Source organism: Maylandia zebra, linkage group LG16 (assembly GCF_041146795.1).
Source record: "Maylandia zebra isolate NMK-2024a linkage group LG16, Mzebra_GT3a, whole genome shotgun sequence".
In the NCBI taxonomy this organism is placed as follows: domain Eukaryota; kingdom Metazoa; phylum Chordata; class Actinopteri; order Cichliformes; family Cichlidae; genus Maylandia; species Maylandia zebra.
In genome coordinates this window covers 21,550,580-21,575,078 of record NC_135182.1, presented here as the reverse complement: position 1 = coordinate 21,575,078, position 24,499 = coordinate 21,550,580, and the positions used below count along the sequence as shown (strand labels likewise).

Genomic DNA, 24,499 nt, shown 5'->3' with positions numbered 1-24,499 from the left:
CAATGATTATAATAATAAAGGCAACCGGCTTGATAAAAGCTTTATTCATAACACTGCTTGCCAATGACAATAAGTGTACTGTACACATCAGTGTCTTTCTGCATATAGATTAAACATAACTCTGTAATACTTAAATATAGACAGGTCTGGTCTAAACATCCAGTATTATTTAGATAATACATTTTCTTAATACACCCAATAATATTACAACTCAGGAAATCACTAATAATTTATCGAATTGTTCTTATTTATCATCTCTGAGCACTCGAGTGAAAACAAAATAAAAATAGAATCATTAAAATGTGCAGCCGGGGTTATATCGCTTAATGATGTGAGAAAATAAACCAAAATTTAGCAATTGTTAATTAACAAAATATATGATTTTATGTATGCTGTTGGAAACTACTAAAGAAAAAAAAAAAAGGGGGGGGGGGGGGGGGCTTTCTTCTTCTTTGTCCTGGGATAAAGGGCTCCAGAGAAGTCAAAGCAGGCAGGTCAAGTTTCTCCTGAAAGAGAAAAATATGTTTCATTCAAGTGTTGTGGAAACATTCAAGAACTTCTATTGTCAAGTGTTGGTTTCTGCTTACTGTAAATGATATGCAGTCAGAAGAATTAAGGCACTGCTATGGACCGGACTCTCCCGTTTGAACATTGTCACTATTAGATGGCGGTTCACCCTCTTCGCTCTGTAAAGTAGAGCCATTGCTATCCACCTCGCTATGTTCACAGTCCTGTAATGCACAGAAAAGAAACAAACTGCAATCACTGGATTTCACTGCTATTTCAGACAATATAAAAGAGGTAAAAGACTGCAATATCTTTTAAGGTATTTCCTTAAGATGTGGGCTACAAGTGGGATTTGTTGTAGAGAGGGGAAAAGGATCATCCCTACACAGTATAATACAAAAAAAGTCATACCAGCCATTATGTCTTTTAAGTATAGCTATATACATCGTTGAAGAAAGAAAGCACACAACACTGCACCATTAAAATGTGGACTATTTCCTGAGGGTTTGAAATTGTTACATGCTTCACTGAGTTAATTAGAATTAACCTTGATTTTTCATCTACGCACAATAGTCCTTTTTATTTACTGCCTATTGAGAAAAGTTAAAGATTAAAAAGGAATTCACAACTTAACTCTGTTCAGGATGCATAATCTGATTTGTGAATTACCAGCAATATATCCAAACATTTCTATCATGTGGCATGCAAAAAAACAAATAAATGTATTAAATTTATTTACTTTGTTATTTGCCTAATAAATCTTTTTTTTTTTTTCCAATTTTAAACTAAACTTGAAAGTTTTTGACAGATTTCTAGGATGTTTTCCTATTTTTATGAAAGGCAGAAAAATAAATTTGTTAGTTACATACTGGTTAGTATTAACTGATTATGTGTGCTTTTAATGTACTGGGAGTGACAAACAAACCAAATTCTATATTTGTTGCTCAGTTATTAGAAAATTGTTGTCTTAGGCCACAGTTACAAATCACACTGATCAAAACTCAGACAGCATGCGGTTATGAAACATGAAGTCTCATCATGTCCACAACATCCCGCACAAATAATTAAGAAACCGTAAAGTGGCTTGAATTGTTTAGTTATTCATTGCCAGTGGATTGCGCCACTCACTCATCCTCGTCTCGCTCACAGCTTCTCTTATCATTTCCTGAAATTAACTATTAACATACAAAATGCTACACCACAACCTTACTGATCTTTAATTTCAACAGGACAAGATAAACATTCAGTCAGGTAAAAACATGCAAATCCCTATGCTTTGCCTTTAAAGGCTTTGGGAATATAGCAGGTAATCTATATTAAAACCAAAATTGAGTTTTAAAAATGGGTCACATGAACTATATAACAGTATTCCATTATTCATCAGAGGTTATAATATTTCTGAGACTCCCCACGGGCCAAAGCGTAACAGCCTTGCACAATACCAAACCAAAAAGCCCAACAGCATTTGGAAAACAATATTGTTATAAGACGAATGTCTTGACACTCTTGTCTACATCTGTAAACCTCTTAATGGAAAACCAAGTGGATGTGTTAACCATCATAAAGGAGGCTATATGTAGTATAAACAAGCTACAAATAATAACTGTAGTCACATAAGTAGATGATAAATTTATTTTACTTTAACTTTTTACTTACATATTTTAATGTCAGTGTGAAGCACTATGAACACTAACCTTGAGTTTAGATAACTGCTTTGACTCTGTGACAGATGAGAGACTTGGAGTTGGAGAGACAGGTGGTAACACGGGTGAGAGAGGTGGCTTTGGCCGATAGGTAACAGAATGACTCCTTTTCACAGCCGAGGACACTGCCTGAGCAAAGCGGGACGGGGTGGCAGGAGAATAAGGCCTGGGTGCTGCAAAGCTTCGAAATTTTTCCAAGCTTAGCCCAGTGCTTGGCTCTCTAGCTGGCAGACTACTTTGCCTTGTCATTCTCATGAGGGGCACATTCCTGTTGACCTGTTTAGGGGTCAGCTGAATATTAGCGGCCCCTGTTGTCTCCTCGTCACACTGCGCAGGAGGAGGAAGAGGAGGGGGTGGTAAGTTTGCTCTTTCTGCACTTCCTTGAACTTCCCTCAGGCCAGAGCTAGAGTTGGCGCCAAGACTCTTCTCTGCTGCTGAAGTTACATAATACCCAGGTGTTTTTTTGTGCTGTGACAAGCGGAAAGAGGCAGGCTTAGGTTTCGTTGCAGGTGGAATTTTCATTTCCTTGACCTCTGCTGGGGACCCAGCTGGAGATGCCCCAACTGAGGATGACACCTTGTCTGTGTTACATAAACTTGTTGGTGATGACAACTGAGTAGATTCAGGTATACCTCCATTAACAGTGTGTTGATTAGTAGCAGTGTTAGGCAGTCCATCTTCCCTGTGTAAAGTAGAATGCAGCTCACTTTTTTCCTTTGAGACTTCCTGTTCCATCTGTCTTGTGCTCTCATCTGAATGAGCAGAATCAGTATTGAGTACCTGTTGTGAGGCTTCAGTAGGCGTCTCCAGTGTCAATGCAACTTCAAAATATCTCAGTTTCTCCTGAGATTTCGGAGGCACAATAGTATACGTCGTCATCCCCACCTTGGGGATGTAGTCCCTTGTAAGTTCGTTGGAAGGCTTAGGCTTTGGCTCAGAGTCTGTGGCATACATAGGTGGCACTTTTGCTGTGACGGGGGCACTTGGTGTTGAATCTTGGCGTAATGAGGTCTCCGAGGTGGGGGGTAATGCTTGCTCAAGCTCAGGAGGTCCCAGATCCTCCGTCAAAGTGGCCATATCTTTTTTCCCGGGTGATTCACAGACGGGGGCAATTGCTGGTGAGGAATCTTCGTCCGCGTGTTCCGGCAGGGGCACGGGGAGCTGTGTGAAATTTGATTGCACTTGAGCATCTTCTCCAGTGGAGCATGATGTGCTGGTGGCCACCGAATTCTCCCTGAGGCTTTCAGCGTTTGCTTGAACAGAGGCCTGTGTCTCCGCATCCAGCATTACAGGCGGTGGGAGGCTGCTAGTTGTAGTACTGCATTCGGTTTCAACACTGTGAGTTGCAGACTCCTGACAGATGGAATTTTCAACTTGAAGTGGGACACAATCTGTAGAAAAGGGAGAATTTTTCATGTGAAACAGGCATTTTGACCTTCTTTAAGAGCAGACTTGCTTAATTAAGGCAAAATGTAGAAGAAAAAAAAAGTAGAAAACAATATTGCAGTGCAAACCCACTAGTATCTGCCAGTTCAGATGAGTCTGCGCCATCAGTTTTCCTCACAGTCTGAGTTACAGAATCATTCACTGTGCTCTGCTGTTGACTGGGAAAATAAAACAAAGAATTAAAGGTATTGCTAATGCAAACATGTCAGACTTGAGTTTCATTACTAGAGTTCATTTCGTACTTGCCATCTGAAGACAGATCAGGGGACTGATCTTCCACTGACATCATGCTCTGTATCTCAACATCTGGGGACGGGGAATGTGGCGAAACATCAGATGACGTGTTGAGGCTGTCGTCTACTCCTTGCATTTTACTAGCAGTTGCAGACATTACAGATGCAGTCATCTCCTCTTGCTCCCTTATTTCTTCCAGTCTGTGAGCAGCATCACCTGCTGGAAAGCATGATAAAATAAAAAGCAAGGTCAGTCAAAGGCCTATTCTAATACAGAAAGGACTCTAGTAGCGTATCCAACATCATATATTTATAAAACAATATTTGGCCAAAGGGATGTGTTGGCTGTAAATTACACACAATTTTTAATACAACTAATGCTATTATAAACTAAATCTGCCACAAGGAAGGTGCCAAGTTTCTAATTTAAATGGTTCTGATAAATAAACTCCACTGAACGATCCTTTACACTTCATTCTCCCTTCTCCAGTTCTTAATTTAGCGCTACGGGAAGCACTCGCACAGAGGCGCTGAGCTAAAGGAATTTCAAGGCCATTTAAACAAAGCTTACTGTTCTCACCCTATGATCTCAGCAGCCACTGAGCCACACTAAGCTACGGAGCAGACGACCTCTCTCTGTGAAGTTAGCGCTGGGAAAGATCAAGAGCAACCAGTGGATGAAATGATAAAATGTTTAGAAGGAGAAAGCAGTGACTGTGCATCCTGTAGCTGTGAATTATAACTGGGGGATAAGTGACGAGTGAAGGGATTTTGGATAATAATAAAAAAAGGAGTTCTGAGACTTTTTAACGTCAAAGTAAAAGTAAAGAAAACAAAAAGAATCACAAAACTTACTTTAATAAAAGCACACCACTAGATATCACCAAAATATGGAAGCTAGAAAACAAGCTGTGATCTTCGTTCTGTCTTTAACTGAAGAATATAAGCCAACCTTTTTTTCCCTCAACGTCAAATAACAATATTTTTAGGTTTTGCTTTAAATTGATCTATATACAGGACGGGCGGAGTTTCCCCTCACAGGACAAATACAGCAAAGGTTCACTGTGTCTACACAATCGCAGGAAAGTATTTCTCAACCAAGAGAAAAAATGTTAAAGAATTCAAAACCTGCAGAGATTTGGAAAATAAGAAAAAAGCTTCCTTGTGTATTTTCAAAATATACATGCTTTGATATTTTCAAAAAGGAATTTACAGGTGTTTGAGGACAAAATACTAAATATAGTCAGGAAAACAGGGAGAATAAGCTCAAGAGCAAAAACACTAAACCACAGTAGAAGGGCAGAGATTGTGCAAGCAACACCATACTGGCACAAACTCTTGTTCACAAATGAAAAATAAGACATGCCAAAAGAGCCACTTTTAGTGTGTAATTGTGCATGCTCTGAGCAGTGTATACAGAGGTTCTCGGGATGTAAAATGAAGCACTTTGCAATTAACACCACTAGGAGGCACACAAACCAAATGAACAAAAAACAAGCTTTAGCAAAATTCACTGTTGAGCCCTTCGCACACATGCCAAAATGTCACACATTTAATCCAAATCTACACTACAAAGTCACTTTTATTTATTTTTCATTATCACTCAATGTAATGTAAATAAAAGACCAAACCTTGCACATTTTCATCTGGAAAAACAGGTTCTTGAGCAACTGCACTTGGAGATGCAGGAGGAGGCGGCGCCTTGCGTTTGGTTCTCTTCAGTGAAGACTCTGCTGACGACCCACGACTCAGGCCACACACCTACATAAAAAACATTTTTATTTTAATCAGCGCTCAAAAATAAAAGACGTCGCCTTTTATCTTGTCAGTTTCGAATTTTGTCAGAGGTTTGCTCAGATATCAGACACACCATGTTAACAGTGGCCTCACCTGATCGCCGTGCAGTCGAACATTCGGTTCAGAGTAGAGCCTCTGGCGAGTCCTAGGGTCAGAGGTGCAGCTCTGAGATACGAGGATCGGAGGCTGGGGTGCACGCCTCTTCTTTGGCGCATCAGTCGAGATTGTCGGAGAGCCGAGCGGAGACGAGTTGGAGCTGGGCAAAGCCATACTGAGTGGTCGAGGCTTGCTCACGAGAACAGGAGAAGCTGGGGCACTGGCTGTCGTTGGCTTTAAAGAACAAACATCCAATCAGAACATGATAAGAAACCTGTTTCCAAACAACACAGTGAACATTAACTAATAGCAAACCAAAGTAAACAAACCTCCCTCTAAAGATTTCAATGTACTTTGTGATACAGCAACATCCCAATTAGTAAAATTAAGATACTTTTTCTAAGTCACATTTACCTGGTCAGATTTTTTCTTGCTTTTTCTGAACACGCCAAAGAGGCCTTTATTTTCCTTTTCTTTTTGAGTTTTATCTTTGCCCGGTGTGACTGTTCCTGAGAAACAAAGAACAACCCCCAAAAAACATGCTGTTATAAAAACAGAGAGACATGTGATGACTCTGTTGGTGGCGATCGTGTGGTGAAACTGAAATACCTGCATAACTCGGTGAGTCTGGACACACAGGCGTAGCAGGTTGTGCTGTCGAGTCAAAAAGCATGAGGTTTAGTGCAGAACGTGAAACACACAACAATGACACACAACAAGCAAGCTGGAGAGGTAGAGCAAGAAACACATGGGATAGCCAATATGCAAAACCAGTGAGTTTGGCCTTTTACTATAGTAGCACTCACCTTGTGTGTCTCTTGCATAAACCTCCCGTATTGCATAATCATTAAGAGAATTGGACAAGTTTAAAGGGGTCCTTGATTGGACATCTTTCAACAGGATTGTTGTCTCTACGTCAAATTCGCATTTCTCACAGATTGCTGGTAATAGTTCAGCAAGGGGGACTCGAGGATTTACTCGCAATATAGTTTTCTGGGTCTTTTTGTAGTTTATCACCATCCGAACAGTTGCCTGGAGAACACAGAAGGAGACAGGTTGATAATCTGTTGTGGTGTTTACTGTGTGTGAGACTATAACGTTCAATGTATTCATGTACCTCGGGCATCTGAGGACCTGTCTTCTTATTTTTATCCTCCCCTTTAGGTTTAAGTATGATCTTCTCTGCATCTAAAGTTCCTATGAGAGCACTGGGTTTGAGCTTGATGTTGTTCTTGTTGGAAGTAATCAGCTCTAAAGTGTGACTTGAGGGGTTCAAGCGATACTTTGCACAGAGTGTCACCAGAAGATCCATTAGGGGTTCGCTGAAAGATACACAGAAATAAATATGTATGATTAGTTCAACATAAGGAAAAGGAGACATATCATAAAGAAGCAAATGAAAGTTCATTTGAAAAAATGTGACATAAAGTCTCAAAAAAAAGTAATGAAAACTATTTTTAAATCAATTTTTTTTCCACTGTAAGTCCTTTAAATTGCTTTAAAAAAAATATCAGAAAAAACATTTAAATCCCTTATTGAAAAGGTTACTAAAATTTGAAGATGATCATCTAATAATCTGTTTACCACGGCAGATTCAAATCATCCATGTAAAAAAATAAACAAACAAACAACAAAACTTATGTCACGCAGTGACAGAACTGATTAAAAAGCTGCAAGAAACAGTGCAATGGAGAAATACAGGGATTTAAGTCAGCAACAGCCATGCAACATTGTAGCTTTACTGACACTGTCAATATTGTCACAATCTAACAATGTACCTTGAAAATAACCTCTGTTGTGTAGCAACTCTAAAGAGGCTTAGACACAGGAAAAAAAGGTCAATTTAATCTGATCACACTGGATTAGTTTCGGTCATTTCTCAACACACAGTGCGAAGTGCAAAAGATAACTCTGAAAGAATATTTATAAACTGTGTGCATTGTGAGAAAGATAGTGATAGCTTAAGTAAACGCTTGACTAAAAGTTTGACACACATGTGATTACAATCATGCAAGTCAGACTTAAGAGTCTGAATTTAGGTGTATTTAAATGCTGCATGGTGCTATTCAATACCAACTCATCCAGGACCACAAAACTACGCTTTTGAGGGAAAAAATATTACATTAAAGCAAAAAATTAATGAGGAAACACTGCATCTTAATTTAACTGGACAAAACCGGATCCTTTATATTTACATGAAGATTGTGTTTCTTTCTCGCAACCAAACTTTCAGTCACAGAGCTCACTTTTTAAAATAGTCAATGACGATTTGAATTTCCAATTTTTAGGAAAGGGTTAACACTCACTGAAGGATGTAAAAACCTTAAAAATATCATCATTTAATAATTTTACAAAATAGCCTTTTTTTGGTAAGTGGATTTGTATATTGCTTTTCTACTCTGACTGAGTACTTTTGTAATGTAGTACTTCTATTAACCGATTCAAAACATACAAAAAAACCACATTGTACAGTGTAATATTTTATGTCACATTTAACCATCACACACACACACACACACACACACACACTGAGCTATTTAAGGGTCAGTCTCTTGCACAAGGACACTTTATAAACTGAAGGTGCCTGGGATCAAACCACCAGCCTTCAGTTTAGAAAACCTCACATACTTCCTGAGCTACAGCCTCACCAGAGAGTGCATTTCACTCTCTGTAATATGTATTCCTTTGATTTCTATTTGGTAGGCATTTGCACTCTTTTGACTTCATGGGTTTGGATCTCAAGGCAATACCTATTGAGTCAGTTTTTTATTGGGTTCTAGAAATTTGCAAGTTACAGCTTGCAATGCTGCCGTTTGTTTCTAATTAGATGATGTCATCTTGTTCCATGTATCTGCACAAAATCTCATCTCATTTTATTAGCTCAGCACGCATACGGCACATCATTTCGCAATTTTAATTGAATCTTTTTTACGAATTTCTCACATAATTGCCTACAGGCATTAGTAAACCACGCAGTATGCAAAAAAACAACACTCCAGTATATTGAGTTAATCCAGACTGATGTCTGAATAAAAATAAAGAGACACAAACATGCCGTCTAAAACCACAACCTGCAGCTATCCCACCTGTTTGACTCATAGACTTCATGCACTGACTTAGTTTACATCAGTGTCACGATTTAGTGCTTAATGTTTTGAGTATTAACACACACCACGTGGAAGCAAATAACAAAAATCATCCTTTACACGCACACTAAGTATATACAGATATAGATAAAGTGATCTGTACCTTCCATGAACTATGGCCGTTGTTTCCACTCCACCAGGCAGAACCACGGTCAGAGAGAGTTCTTTATCAATAAGGTTCTCCTTCTGGTCCATCTTTAAATAAGGGTTTCCTGGGTACCGCTGGGAGAAACCTGGGGACTCCAGCCTCTTTAATCCAGGCGGGGATGGTGCTTTGCTTTTGGTCGACACCCTGAAGTTGGACAAGAAACAGTAAATTATTTTCAGGATGGCTTCATTATTCATAAAAAGTCTGGCTTCTGCTCTGACAAAGCCAGACAAATGAACATTTTAGAGTTTACTGGGGTTGCTTTCCCTACTTGTGTGTGCATTATAAGAAATGTCATTAAATGGTTTCTGGGACTTCAGACAATATTCTGATTGAAAATCAAAATGCACTAGACAGAATGAAAGAAATCTTTCTTCCTCAGGTTTTCACTAAGCAATGAGGGTAATACATGAAAGAGATCAAGTTCACTTTGCAAACAAGTCACAAGACAACCAAGTGAACAGATTTACTCATTGAGCCTGAAGAAATGGCTCTGAATGGACAGACATGTGAGAGACTGATAAAAAGATCCAAGCTACAGAGCTCAATTTCAGTCACAGAAACCGTGCAAGGGAAAATGTAGTTTTATAGTGAAGTGCTGTTCCGTGTGTACAAGACTGTGCATTAGTGTACAGCACTTGGTACAGTTAGAAAATTTCTCTCCAATGTGTGCAAATATGACAAACACAATTTGAGTGTTTGTCAAGGCTCAACATTCCTGAAAACTATGTAAATAAAGTATGGTAGAGAGCAGTAGCAGTTATCTGAGCTTTACAGGCTGATCTGGCTGCCACACATGCACACACCCACACACACCTTTTATTCAAAGACTTTCTGTCAGCTGGCCATCTGTTAGACATATTTAAAACATCTGTGACAAGTAGAATTTCAAATAATGACACCGTTTCCACAAAGCTTTTGACTATAAATTAAAATGTTTTGATTTGTCATTATAAGGTTTAAAGATTAACTGTTACACATTTTGTTTTGTATTGCCTTTTGTCTGAAGAGAAAAAAAACAAACAAACAGCGGATGCTGTCATAAGAAAGTCGAATAAACGGCACATCTAATCAGTGAGTCAGCCAAGATTCGCTAACTTTAGAAACTTCCAGGTGTCATTTTTTTTATTCAGTTGGCGTAAGCGTAGATTAACACAAAGTTCTGCAGACCAAGCGCTGTGAATTACAGCCTGCAAAGTCTTACGTGGGGGCACGTCTTATTCAAACAAAGGAATCCAAGCAATGCAAGGTCACTTGCTCCACTCAGCCGAGTCTACCAAAGGACTATTAGTATCGCTCTGGGGGTGGATGTCCTTAAACACTATGACATTTATATACACCACAAACACACACATTTATTTAAAAAAAAAGAAAAAAAGTACAAGAGTAATGATACTCTTCAGACACTATAAATCATAAAGTAACATATAGGACTTTACTTATACTAAGTTGTATATTATGAAGTGCAGAATCTTTAGAATGAAATTTTAAAAAGAATACATTGAAAATGAAACATGCTAGTAAACAGCGCTGCAAACATATGCTACATGACTATGATTATGAGCCTACTGTTCTAAGACTGGGAAGCTGGAAAAATGCATCTGCAGCCAGGGGCTAAGAAAACTAATTTTTAATATAGTAGATACCAAGACCTCCAGGACTGATGACTGAAAATATTCAAAGTTTACAGAATCCTGCGTATGCCTGCTATGTAGTGTTGCTCAAATTCTCCAGTTATCAAAATTGCCACAATGCACTGTAAAAAGAAATCAGAAAGTGATGGTTACTGACAACATGGCTGATAGGATTTGCTTGCCTTCAAGCCTTCCAGGCAGGAAGATTCCTTTTCTTTTATATTATTCTTGGTTTTCAGCTGCAGTTGTGTTAGGTTTAGGAAAAGATCATGATTTGGGTTGAAACACACCCTTTAAACAATGTTTATCACCCCCCAGAGAGCCTGCCTGGCATGAAAGCCTTCAAGGCAAACTTCTCCCATGTGCAAAAACCCTACCATCACAGTGAGTGCTTTTGAAAACTGACAACACATTGCATGCTTTACTAGTGAATACTGCGCAGCATTTACAGCATTATTGTTTAATAGTTCCAAAAGCATACACTTGACAGGATGTATTACCTTTAAAACTGAAAGGAACAAATAAATTCTGAGTGAACAAAACAAGAAGGTCAACTGCAAACCTCACTCAAACCAACATCCATAATGTAATCCATTAGTTTGTGTGCAAAGTCCTTTTCTGACCTCTTGGAATTGCTAACCAGTTTCAAACTTGTAATTTACATCAAATACATTATTAAAATATAACCTTGAGATAATGCCAATCAAAGTCGTTATTTAGTCTTAGCATTGCTGTCAATGTACAGCGTGTATTATGAGGGAAAAAAAAAAAAAAAAAGCTCCCTTGTGCATCATCACTAAACAGCTATTTTATGTCCTGTTAGATATCTCCACCACCGCTTTGCCTCTTAAATCTTCAGCTGATTCAGTTACTGTAACAGTTTGTACCTATATCAGACTCATTAAAACTTTGTCCATTAAAAAGTTGTGCACATATAGACTTTACATTAAGGCCAAACTTGTACTTAAGAGAATAACATAACAGTAAATCCTCTCAAATATAGTTTTAGAGCAGGGGTGGGCAACTCCAGGCCTCGAGGGCCGGTGTACTACAGGTTTTAGATGTGTCCTTGAACCAACACAGCTGATTTAAATGGCTAAATGACCTCCTCAACATTTCCTGAAGTTCTTCAGAGGACTGGTAATGAACTAATCATGTGATTCAGGTGTGCTGACCAAGCGTGATATCTAAAACCTGCAGGACACCGGCCCTCGAGGACTGGAGTTGCCCACCAGTGTTTTAGAGTCTTGAAATAAATATGTGATCTGCACTTCAACCAGACTTGAATACCATCGTCTAACTTGCTTTCACAATACACATCTGAAAATGTTAACATCTAAGTAGGCGAAGGGCCTTTTTAACAACACAGTGAAAGAGTTTGGCGATGCTGTGACATGAAGTTCTCTTGCTGTCCTGACTTTGCCTGTATTTCCACAACACACATTTAACTGCACTGAATTACATTGATGTCATAATGTTCACCAAATAAAATCTGGAACAACCTGTTCCAGTGACTATGCAGCCTTTTAAAATCCATAGACCAGAGCACAGAAAGAAATCTTAAGTAAGAACCAAATTAGATTTACTTTTTTACACTTTTAGACCTCTTCTACTTTGAGAAAAGAAAAAGAAGGGTTTACTAAATTAAGTGTTTGACCTTTGACCAAAATTCCTATTAGAAAACAACAATGCATCAGTCTTATATTAGAATGAGTCAATTAAAAGCTACAATGTCTTCAAATGTTTTAATCACTGACTGTTTGGATTTTAACCAGACAAATCAATACAGTTCAAAGTTCAGAGGTGTAGTCTGCTGATTTCAAAGCTTTGTGTCGACACCATTTTTCTAAACACGCTTATCCTCCCCATCTTTGTGTGTTTGGTCACATTAGAATTGTGATTTTGTTGTGAGTAAATCTCCGATAATTGTACAAATTTGCCACGCACACCAGTTCCTCTGCATGTTTCTAAACTGACAGGTACATGCGTCGCAGTGGAGGCAAGCTGTCGCTTCTGCAGCACCTGGAGCAAAACCATTTGTCACACTCCTTTTGCATGAATATTGCCATCTTTACTTTGGGTTTTGCAGGACGAAGAGCAGTAATGAACAGTGTTAGATGAAAAATAATAAGCAGGCTACAAAGATGGTCCCGGATCACCACGTATAACTCAGGAAATCCCTACAAATGACAATAGAAATTCTAGACAGACATTCACGCTGTTCTCTGCTCTGTGTACAAAGTGCTGATTCCATTAGTTGGGGTTACTCATTTGGCAAAACATTTGGAGGATAATCTAAACCTTTTTTAGATACCCTGTAAATGAACCCAATAGCAAGATAACTAGTTTTACTCATATGCTTTGTTCAGTGGAAAAAATGCATCATGTGATATTTGACTGAATGCGCCAAACAGAAGCAATTAATAAACCCCTATGGAAAAATACACAACAGCTTTGCATCGGTTCCAGAGTCAGCTCGGTTTATACAGCTGTGTCATCAGTGATCTTTATCATCACATATTAGGTAGGTGACAAACCCAAGACACACAAGCTGGTTGGTTTGTGCCATCCCAGCCTGTGTTGATGAGTGGCTGAATGAGACGGAGACATGTTGAAGCTTGACTGTGCTGTTTCATTTACAGGTTTCTCTGGGAGGTCCAGCACTCAAAAACAAGCCCATTTAGCATCTGAGAACAAGCCTAATGGACATGATCACAGACTACCAGGAAATAATAGAAACCTGTTGCTGCTGTGCCATGTCTTCTACTTTATCATAAGATAGTCTTGTAAACTTTAACAGCAAAAGCAAATGAACTGGAACATTCACTATGATGCCTTGCCTTCTTTCTCGATATAATGGCAACAAATTTGCAAACTGGAATGTGTGCAACATTAAAACAGATAAAGACAGACACGTGGCAAATTAAAATAAATAACAACACAAACTATCTTAATGAGGTGTAGGCCACCATCTGCCACTAATAACACAAACTAATTCTTCCTTGGCTTTGACTCTGAGTTTCTTGATCTCCACTGACAGGATATTCTGTCATTTGGTGTTGTGATGACGGTGTTGGTGAAGAAGAAGTTGAAAATCTCCCTATTGTTCAACTAGGTTTTTATCTGGGGATTTGGAGAGTCATAGCACATGATTCACTCATACTCATCAAATTATTCAGTGCCTGCCCGAGGGATGGACACGCACTCATCTTAGAAGAAATCACTCCCATTTGGCAGTCTTTCAATTATAATACAAAAAGGTAATCACTCAAAACTCCTTTTTTACTGACTTACAGTACAATACAGTCTTCAAGCATGATAAAGTCATCAAAACCCCTCAAAGGTTTCCAGTTCTATATGTCAATAACAGACATAAAAAGTTACGGTTAGAGGTCTTTTCGCCATGTTTCACACAAGATATCTGGTGCTAGATCACAGGAAAGATGCATAAATTTATATCTCCTTGATCAGATTTGGGAAAACAATAAAGAGAGATGTAGGCATAGAATAAAATCTTAATTAAATCTGTCAATCAAAGTGCTTCTACAAATTGTTCTGCATGTCATATATGGAAAATATTTTTTAAAAGACAGACATCAGATAAGAAAGATCGTGTATATAGACACTTAGCTGTGCTTTACAATAAACAGCCAAACATGAAAAACATAATCTGACCATCAGCAGGAGCAAACCAAAGGATACCCAGATTCCCCACATAACATACATGCTAGGCCACACTTTTACCAGGAAAAAAAAAAAAATGTAATTGCATATGTATATTTGTTTTCTACTAAAGTCAGTTAAATGGAAGAAGGATCAAATAGGACTAACTCTGAAGAAACTAAACCAAGAATAATCTAAAACACAAACACAAAAACATATAATGATAATGAAAATAATAATAAAAGACTACTGTGCTGTACTAGCAGCTGCTGGGTAGCTGGATGGCCCCTTAGGGAATGATGGGTTCATGCACGAGGAAGCAAACAGTTTCTCTTTTTTTTTTTTTTTTCTTCTTTTTCATAGAAGCCCTTTGGTCACACTATCAGACAACACCCTGATTATTTTAAGAAGCAAGAGCAACAATTCAATGCTCCAATGACCAAAACACCCCAGATCTCAACCAGCAGTAGCTTACTAGCAGTCAAAAGTACAGGCTCAAACATGCCACAATGCAGGAAGTCCCACACACCCTCAACTTCAAGTCAGAACACACATACTGCTAATAGTCTGAATGCAAAAACAGTGAGTACACAAAAGCCTTTCAGGGTCCTCTCCAACGCCCTAAGAACACTTAAGTAGCAGCAGTGTTACGGTGTACAGATAATCACACAGACGGAGCAATGAGAAGCAGAAATTAGAAGAGCAGGTGAGAGACCTGCTTTTCCTCTCAGTGTGCCAGCAGTTCATTCCAGGCTCTTACCTCTTCACCTAAAGTTGTTCCCGCTCAAATAACTTCCATTCTGCTGTGTGTCTCCCATGAGTAGTCAGACAGACTAAAATCTAACAGTATAGCTTTAAAGGGCCCACCTTAAAGCCACGCCCAAAGCTGTGACATCAGAAATCTGCCTCCTGTACCCAAATCCTATCAGCCCTCTTGCTGTGCCTCTGAGAGTTTTAGCACTCTCCCAGTGGCCATGAGCAGAAAGGTAAGCAGCTTTGCCTCCCTGGGCAGAATCCGTGGGCGGAGCCAATGGACAGTCTACTGGCACACGCTGCAGCATGTGTGCTCACAGTGCACTTGGTAAATATGCTGAATTGTCATGTGTTTTAATCATGAATGATCTACTCATGATGGCAATGATGCAATTATGGCAGTAAACAAACGAGAGAAGTCAAAGGGATTGCATGCTAATTTATTTTATCTTCTCACTGGGGCTTAAACCCATCCTGGAAATTTTCCTGCTCACTAACTTCCTCAGGTGGTGCTGCTGTGTTTACTTTTCATTAAGACATTGCCAACTCTTCAAAACCACACCTTACTTCTGCAGAACTGACTCACTCCCAAACCATGTTAGACGAGTTGACAGTTACGCAAAACAATAATGATAGTGCTACTTGATAATCAAAGGTATGAAAATAACATGTACTTTGTAACAGCATGTAGTTCCTCTTCATAAAACCGAGAAGCCCGGGATTTGGATTGCGTTGAAGCATTAAGTTCTGAAGTTTCACCTAATTTTCCTCACTTCAAGAAGAAAACTCTGAACACACACTAAGTATACAACACTAGAATTAACAATATTCTAAAATAAATAGAGATTTCCTGTGTTAATTTGCTCCAAACACTGTGACCGACTTGAAACTTTTTTTTGCTTTATTTAGGAAACTGTACACTGTCTGGTACGGAATACATTTGATTTTCTATTGTGAAATGAGTGCTTATTGCCAGTGCTTTATCAGCAGGTCTACACTTTCACTTTAGAATGTGCAATCCACTCTACAAACACCACCACCAAATACCATCGAATGATAAGGAGGATAAAAGATGAATGGAGATGTTGGTATGTAGCAGACTGGAAGGACAGAGTTAGGGAGTTAGCAAAAAGATTAGTTGCTGCATCTGAGAATCTCAATCTAATTACATCATCAATCCATCAATACTCCTACACTTACATAACCCATATACAGTCACACAAGTGATTCTCTTTAAACCCTAACCTATTATGACAAACTTGTCCCATTTTCAAGATTTCCCACCCTCATTTCTGCCTTCTTTACTCTATGTTTTGTCTCCCAGTCACTCAAGGACAGCCTAATAGATGTTGGGGCTCCCCCACAGTCAAGCTGTCTGTTGACTGCCACTAAAATATTTCATTACTAGAGAAGGCAAACACAGTGGGCCACCTCTGCAGATGGCGGCTAGGTGACCTAGCCACCACATTCAGTGTCCTCGCCGTGAAGGAAAAATCCCTCCTTAGTGGGGTGGCAGCTCCCCCATGCTGGATTTTCAGCCAATTTGTTAAAGACGGTCTGATTTATTCCTGCGCACTGCAATCCTAATATAGCCAACCCCCATCTGTTACCTGCAATTTGTGACTTTGAGCTTCACCTTCCTGCACCACCCCATTTTTCAGCCCACATTAAACAGAATCCCTTATCTTCATCCGCTTCATCTCCCCTATTCCCCCTTCACAGAGAAATCATGACAACTGCATTCACCCATTCAAAAGACCACACCTACACTTACCTCCTTGCTCAAAATATATTTTTATCACTTGTATAACAATTTTTTTAATCGCAAAAAAAGTTATAGAGGCGCATAGCTGGAGAGACGGCGGTTCCCGAAGAAAGACAAAACACAGGGCCAGAGCCGCAGCTGGTAATTTGGTAAGAGGTCACTCACTGTAAACACAAGCTTTTTAAGGAGGGTCTGGAAAGGCCATTACTTCCTAAGCAACGTGGGATGGAAAGAAATTAGGAGGAAAAAGAGCACATGGACCCTATGAGAACTCGCCACCTCCTATGTGTATCGTTTATTACTGCAAGCAAAACAAAAACTTGTTCCCACAGCGCTTTTTTATATCACCTGATCTAACTCAAATTCTCCAGTGTCATTAACATAAATTTGCAAACTTCTAAAAATATCTAAAGACCGATCTTGTGACATTATTAGCATTTTGCTGTAGTGTATAATATCCGCTTGTCACAATCTGCCTTAGGCAGTTTGCATGTTCACCCTGTGCCTAATGCTACTGCAGAGCCAGAGTAAGCTTGCGGGTCAGTTAGATAATGACATCTGGGTCCATTCAGTGCGATTTCTCGACATAATTCCAGCGGTGAACTGGACCTGCTATGGTACATTACCCTCACTTTATCACTAAGCAGCTCAAATATTTTCACACCAAACATTGCACCATAACAAAGCCACGGCTATGTAAAGAAAAATATGTGTGCCAACCATAAAAGAAAGAACGCAGAGCTTTTTTTTCAGGCTGTCTGTGTTTAAATGAATATATTTCAATTTAATAAATCTGTCAGAAAGGTGAACATGAAAGAAGTCGACTGGGCTGCCAGGAATTCTTTTCAAGATACACATAATAGCCCCACTCTGGAAACTGCACAGAAAAGATAAGGCCCAGTAATTATTACTTCAGTCTCTGTAGATTTCACTAAACACAGATTTATTATTTTTGTTTTTTAAAGGGACACTTTAAATAAAGTTACTTAGCGAGAGAGCAAACATCCCCCTCGAGTCATAATTTCAGCTATCACACGGTGTCCTCTCTTCTGAAACAATGCAGCGTTGTTTTCAGTGGGGGGATCTTTCAAAAGCACGGCATGCATTTGATTTTTTGCTGATCACATGAACTGAGACTCTTTACAGCATGGAGTAATACACTATGTCTAACTGCAGTTTTTACAAAACCATGCCACAAAAAGCACCACAGCTGGAACAGCCACACTGCCTGGATCCACACTCCAAAGTATTTCAACTTCCTGCTCAGTTTCAGTGTGAATGCCCTCGCTGAAACTGCTTACGTGCCTGTTTGTGTCACCCTGCGGTTCATTAAGTTGCTACACTGTATGTTAGCAGATGATAAGGCTCACAAGAATATCAATTCATTAGCAGTCTGACAACTAGTAAAATTCAACATAGGAACTGTGTAGTGCTTCAACGCGCATATGCATGACAAACATACTGTATGCACAGTGATAGTGCCCTCTAGAGAAATATATCATGGTGTACAACTTCATATTACACCTGCCTTTTATTGTCCTGATGCCAGTTTAAGCTTGTCACTGGGAGAATGTCTTGTTAAACAGATCTGCAGTAAACTTAACTCACGCCTGTTGTGATTTGCTGGCCTTTTTCTATATCTCATCTAAACAACACAAACACTGATAATGAAGGTCATGCAAATGAAGGGAAATTGTTCTTTGTGACATAAAATGTCTGAATGTTGTTGGAGATATGTAAAAGTTTCTATTGAGGCCACACAAAGGCCTGATTCATGCGAGGTCACCCTGAATGTTACACAGGCTGAGAGTGGGAGGCATCCAACTGTTATGCCCTGGAAAAGTGCATAACAGAAACAAAGAGGGGCTACATGCAGGCAAGATCTGTGCACTAAACTCACTTAAACAGGTTGGTGTGAACCTCAGCGTTTTAAAACTAGAAAAATATTTGGGTTTTTTTTTTTTTTTAAAGAGAAGAAGAAAAAATTTGAACTAATATTCTTGTCTGTTTATTAAGAAGTTTTGCTGGTATTTACGGTCAGTGCGTTGGATTCAGTCTGGTAACAAAGACGAGCCATTCTTCCCCATTTTCTGGATGATAGCCATTTTGACTGGTTTAGCCTCTTCAGTCTGAAAGCATCCATGAGATAAAACACCCAGTATTCAAACACACACTAACTCATTACCCGTAACAGCTTGTCGTTTTCTCATTTTCCTCTTGCTTCATTGCATCTAGTGGGTGGACATCTTTAAATCACACCCTTTGCCTTGCCGTTTGAGCACACAGAATCTGAGTGGGACTTCTGATGGCACCATGCTGTAGGCCAAATTATAGATTTTTCTAAAAGACGACAGACTTGTTGTCTCTAGGTATAATTTCAACAAAGAAAGGGGAAAGACTCTAGCCTATTTGAGGCCCTGTGTTTTCTGTACCTTTACTTTGGTCACTGTGTTTCAAATTCCACATGCCTGCATTCTTCAAGGGTCTCAGTTTGATCTGTCAGTCTTGTCATAGTTTTCATCTGTAACTCGTGTGAGCAGCTGTGCCCTATGACTGCCTGCACGTCAGGGAAACAGCTGTGGCGATTCCCAATACCTTAACTAATTCCACATTTTACCCCCGAGGGAAGCCAGCCATGTGAGATCATGGTTTAAGGTGTGTCCAATTAGTGGGGCCAGCTCCAAGCAGTCCACTGCTGGAGTAGGTAGGAATTAAAAAGCCTTCTTACTGGACATAATAGTGATGATTACAGTTAGAAATGGTTTTCAAAACTGTGTTACTGAAATGCTAAAAGAAGACACTAAGAACTGAAGGAGGAAAGAAACACTACCTATTGTCAAAATAACATATGTGTATGTGCTAGCAACATCTCTGCTTGAAAACAAATGACACATAGGTTTTGAGGTCAGTGCAGTCACACATAAATCTTCATGTATGACTGCGTTTCAAAAAGCAAGAAGCAGTGGGTTAAGTCACCCCAATTCTAATAAGCCAGAAATAAGACAGGGAACACATGTCTTCATCTACACCCCAGCAGCTTATGGAGGAGTGTGGTTTACTTTTCCAAATAATACTCAAACCACAGAGAGATTTAGGTAGTCTGCTACTCCCCGTTGCCAGGGAGTGTGGCTGTGCTCTCAGATGACACAATACTTATGAAATATGAATAAAAGTCAGACTGAAAGAGCTGTGTTTTTTTTTGCTTTTTTTCAGTGAACTATAATGTGCCGGAATGCTATTTTAACAAATGAGGAAATCACAGTATGCAGGGCAGGACTGGAAACTTTGTATAGCTATCGTGGAAGACTGAATTGGAAACTGTCATATGCTCAAATTCTCCATCTCACCTCTAATTTCAATCTGAAAATCTCGGCAGATCGCCTCTGAATGCCAAAAGAGTGAGGAGCGGCTATAAAAAAAGCTCTGGAAACTCACTCTACCCTTTTAATGATTCCAACCACTGGAATACAAGCAGCTGACATCATCTCCAAGGCTATGAACCAAAAGCTGATGGGAAATTCCATCCTGTCATATATGCACAGCATTTTTTAACTGCAATTCAAACGTAACAAATCAGTGTTTGCATTACAGAATATCAGTTTCAACCCCAACACACACACACACACACACACACACACACAGGAAAAAAAAAAAAAAAAAAACCCACAAAAAAAAAAAAAATGCCACCAGGCTCATCACAGAGACAGGGGGCAGAATGTTTTGCCTGCAAAATAGTTCCCATGACCTCTGCATATGGTCAAGGCAATTTCTCAGTAAAACTCAGAGAGCAGGAAATGAAGAGAGTTCAAAGGTTGAAACATCTACAACAACTGACTCTGCTAAGATGTACTGAGTGATAGGAATGTTAGCTGAAAGTTTCTTATGCAGATGCATTAATTTACTGGTTGTTAAAAAACAGCTGGCCATGAGCAGCCAGTTGTTGTCAGAACCCCATTTGCTAGCGTTAGGTGGAAGGGTATCACTGTGATATTATATTTCTCCACAATGGGAAAACTGATACACAATTCCATGTCATTATTTCAGTCTTTCCTACTTCTGTTTTCTTTATTCATTATTTTTATTATTATTATTATTATTAGTTTTTTTTTTGCAGATCAGCACCACGGAGATTGTTCAGTTAAAAAAAACAAAAAAACAATAAAACATGATTAATGGGCATAACACTTCTGCTGGAACACGTTAGATCCTAATGATTTCTGTGTTGGCTGACAGATAAAAGTTATTACAGCTGGCAATCCAAATGACTGCTCTACATACCTCAAATCAGAGCTCCGTGGATGAGACTGGGATCCATGATCATCCATTACTAAATTCATTGGTTTGACAAACTCTCCCGGACTAGTCAAACACAAACAAAAAGCACAATTCATTTTTAGTGGGAGCAAGCATACTAAACGTTGTACCAGTTTGTCAAACCTGCTGCTTTCAAGTGATGCAATCGGGCAAATACTGAAATATGGGCGAATCCCACATGAGGTCATCAAATTATCATTCGCATCCAGTCGTTTTCCTCCTTTCTTTGTATACAGAAAATGGCATTATGATTTAAACTGATTACTAATCACGCCTTACCATGAATGCAGCTGGTTTTCTAAGCAGCTTCCAACTTCCATCGGTGTTCCAAAAAAAAAAAAAAAAAAAAAAAAAAAGTTAACCTTAGTTGTGGAGTCCTACTGTCTCGATAAGAGATCCATGACCCCGTTTTGCAGTGCGGTCGTTCATTTTTCTGCGGACCATCCTAGAGTAGTTTATCCTCCTCCGTCCCTCCCTATGAACCACATGCAGTCATATATGTGTGTCTATTGACACACTGCACAACTCTGCCAACTTTTCTGTGTACATGACGCTGCATCGCAACACTGAAGCGCAAAAAACGGGGCGTTTCTCTCATTTGCTCCCTAGTACTAATGTGGCTTTCAGAATATAACGGCAGCGCATTCAACTTACAACTTGGCATGAACACGTGAAAAAACAACCCAGCACGACCATCCCGTAATAAAATCCACAAGCGTAGCCCGTCAAAAGACTCAAGAAGCCTAGTTGTTTTTTTACTTCCTTTTAATAAACGCTTTATTTGTCTGCAGCGACATCATGAGGGTAAATGTGGAAGCCAACAATCCCCCATCCATGCATAAAATAAAGTTAAAAGTTCTAGTCTGTTAAGTCTTAAAAATAAATAAATACATAAACACTGTAAAGCGTATCTTGGAAAATATATGGCGTGTTCAGTTTCTGAAAGATCTTGACTGCAAATAACATTAAATCACACCTGAAAAATAAATGAGAGTATTGTATTTAAATCTATGCATTTTCCAGGGCTCCTAAAAACAAACAAACAAAACAAAACAATATTTCATAGACGTTGCTTGTCTTCCTTTCTCCAGTCTTCCTGGAGCATTTGGGTGCAAAGTGTCTAAAACCTTTAGAATATCACTCCCCAGCATATGTAATCATTTAAATATTATTTTTTTCTGACTGATGAAGCATGGAGCTTCATCTGGAGCTTCATCAGTAGAAGCTCCATGCACACAAACTCAACAAAAAACATTACACATAATGCAAATGTCCATCAAGAATCAAGAATCCAGGATTCTTGATATACACTTAGAAAAGAGATCACAGGGCACTGCATCCATTAAACACACGAATAACAAACAACAGCACTAAAAAAGCCCATGTTGTTAGGAATGAAAGCAACAAGAGAAATAACAAAATAGAAAAAGATATACCACGCATTAATTATTTATGTCTTACTGATCGACCTACTTGATACCCACAGTAATTCCCACCATGATAATTTCTAGCATCTCTGTCCTTATTAGCTACTTGAGAAGATTCCCGTAACCACTTCAGTACAGTACTCCCTCCGGCACGCTGGGGCAGACACAGTCTCTTTCTCTCTCTCAGGATTTTCCAACAGGAATCTGTGCCAGAAGAAGCGTGAAGCATCATAATCGGACAGAAAGGCTTATTTTAAATCATTTTTAAAAGAAAAAAGTTCTGCTTTTTCAAGTAATTTTCGAAGTGAAGTCTGCACCTGTTGAGGATGGAAAACTAATGGTGAGTTGAAATCACAGTGACTTTTTGTCCAAAAAAAAACAAACAAAAAAAACAACTTTCCAAGCGGTCTCCTGTAGTTAGACTCATAGAAGAACTCACCTGCTTCTTCAGATATTAGTGGGGCTGGCTCAGTGTCAGGAGTGCATGGGGAGATGAGAGTGGGACAGCTAAGCCTGAGCCAGTCTGTTTGGCCTGACAGCAGGTCAAGTGATTTATTTTACAGCTGTACAAAGGGTCTGCTTGCACCAATTACATCATGGCTAAAATAAAACAAACACATTATTTTTGTTAGAAATGAAGTAAGTTTCTTTTTGCTCTCTCTCCTTTTGCTGTCTTCCTAAAAGTCTTTCTCCTTCTGTAGTTTAAACCAAAAGATTACATAATCTGTCTGTACAGTAAACATTCCTTATATCAGCTTTTATGACAGTAACAGCTTTGGAAGGCCTGGGGGATGGAGGGGAGATGCTGAGAAGTCAGTGTTACATTTAAGAGACCCTTTCTTGGTATTTTAATCTAAATTTATTGTTCATATGTGCACATGATTTTTCAACCTTGGCAGTGCAGCAGTCTTCATAGCTACATACACATTATCGATATCAGTTTTTATGACAGTAAACGCATCGGAAGCTCTGTATAGAAAAACACGATGGGCAACAACTAGAGTGCAGATTGTGGTTCACAATATATTACAAAAGCAAATGGGCATGGCAGCATTTACTCATTTCATCTTAGATGACTTCCTGTTTGCCTCACTGTTCATGCCATTATTAGATTGTTGTCAGTTAGAGATGGGAGTGTCCTATTTGGTCTTATCCACACTGTATTGCAGTCTGGCAGTTTTTTCGCGAAAGCATTTAACATTTAAGCTGGAAGAATATATTATTTGAATGTAATGAAATTATATGAATCACTAACCTCATTGTAGTCATCTCCAGGTGTGCAGTATAATAGGTGAGGGTTGACCAAAACTAAATATTTAGAAGTTAAATTCTCATTCTGTGTGACAGTTTGTACAGTGTGAACTCTCATCCCCCAAACCACTGCCCTGTTGCACAAATATTTGCATATTTTATTTCTTTGCTTTGATGCATTGTTTAGCAAATGTGTTAAACGATGTAAACGTGAGCCAACAGATCTGCAATACAAACATCTTTAGGGGAAGTGTCTGAATCAGGGGCGTAATTTCCAGGGAGGTTATGATCTCCCCAATAAAATTATGAATTATCTTGTATAAATAGGCTGTTAATTTTCTTTACTCATTTCAGTTATTACCAGCAAAATAGTTGCATGTTTAAGCATCTGGGAATTTACCCAGATTTATTTAGACAGAGATTTTGACCCCCTGCCCCCCCAAATGTTCAGCACAAAGTTACGCCGATGGTTTGAAAAGTTTAACCCACACAGCCCCCAATTTTAAACCAAATCACTGATAACAAATCGATATTAGCAATATAGGACTAATACTTTATCCTACAAGTTTAGTATGTAGCCCAACTAAATAAAAATTTTAAGAAAAAGAGTAGATAT

The 24,499-nt window shown here is 39.0% G+C and overlaps 1 protein-coding gene across 4 annotated transcripts; it reads right to left on the bottom strand.

The window, feature by feature from the left end:
* Nucleotides 1-26: 26 nt before the first annotated feature.
* On the bottom strand, nucleotides 27-23,186 carry cobll1b (cordon-bleu WH2 repeat protein-like 1b). Of its 4 annotated transcripts, XM_004557655.6 has the most exons (15): nucleotides 23,072-23,186; nucleotides 21,485-21,518; nucleotides 21,170-21,250; nucleotides 9,032-9,220; nucleotides 6,900-7,104; nucleotides 6,589-6,814; nucleotides 6,392-6,436; nucleotides 6,197-6,291; nucleotides 5,780-6,016; nucleotides 5,521-5,650; nucleotides 3,899-4,109; nucleotides 3,729-3,814; nucleotides 2,202-3,601; nucleotides 588-731; nucleotides 27-506 (listed from the first exon to the last, which is right to left on the bottom strand). In XM_004557655.6, exons 3-14 carry the CDS (start codon nucleotides 21,226-21,228, stop codon nucleotides 624-626), a joined length of 2,991 nt encoding a protein of 996 aa, XP_004557712.3. In that variant the 5' UTR covers nucleotides 21,229-21,250; nucleotides 21,485-21,518; nucleotides 23,072-23,186; the 3' UTR covers nucleotides 27-506; nucleotides 588-623. The 4 variants fall into 4 exon arrangements, with proteins under 4 accessions (XP_004557712.3, XP_014264510.2, XP_076731139.1 ...); XM_014409024.4 differs by lacking the exons at nucleotides 21,485-21,518; nucleotides 23,072-23,186 and having other exon boundaries at nucleotides 3,899-4,106; nucleotides 21,170-21,308; XM_076875024.1 differs by lacking the exons at nucleotides 21,485-21,518; nucleotides 23,072-23,186 and having other exon boundaries at nucleotides 21,170-21,305.
* Nucleotides 23,187-24,499: the final 1,313 nt, after the last annotated feature.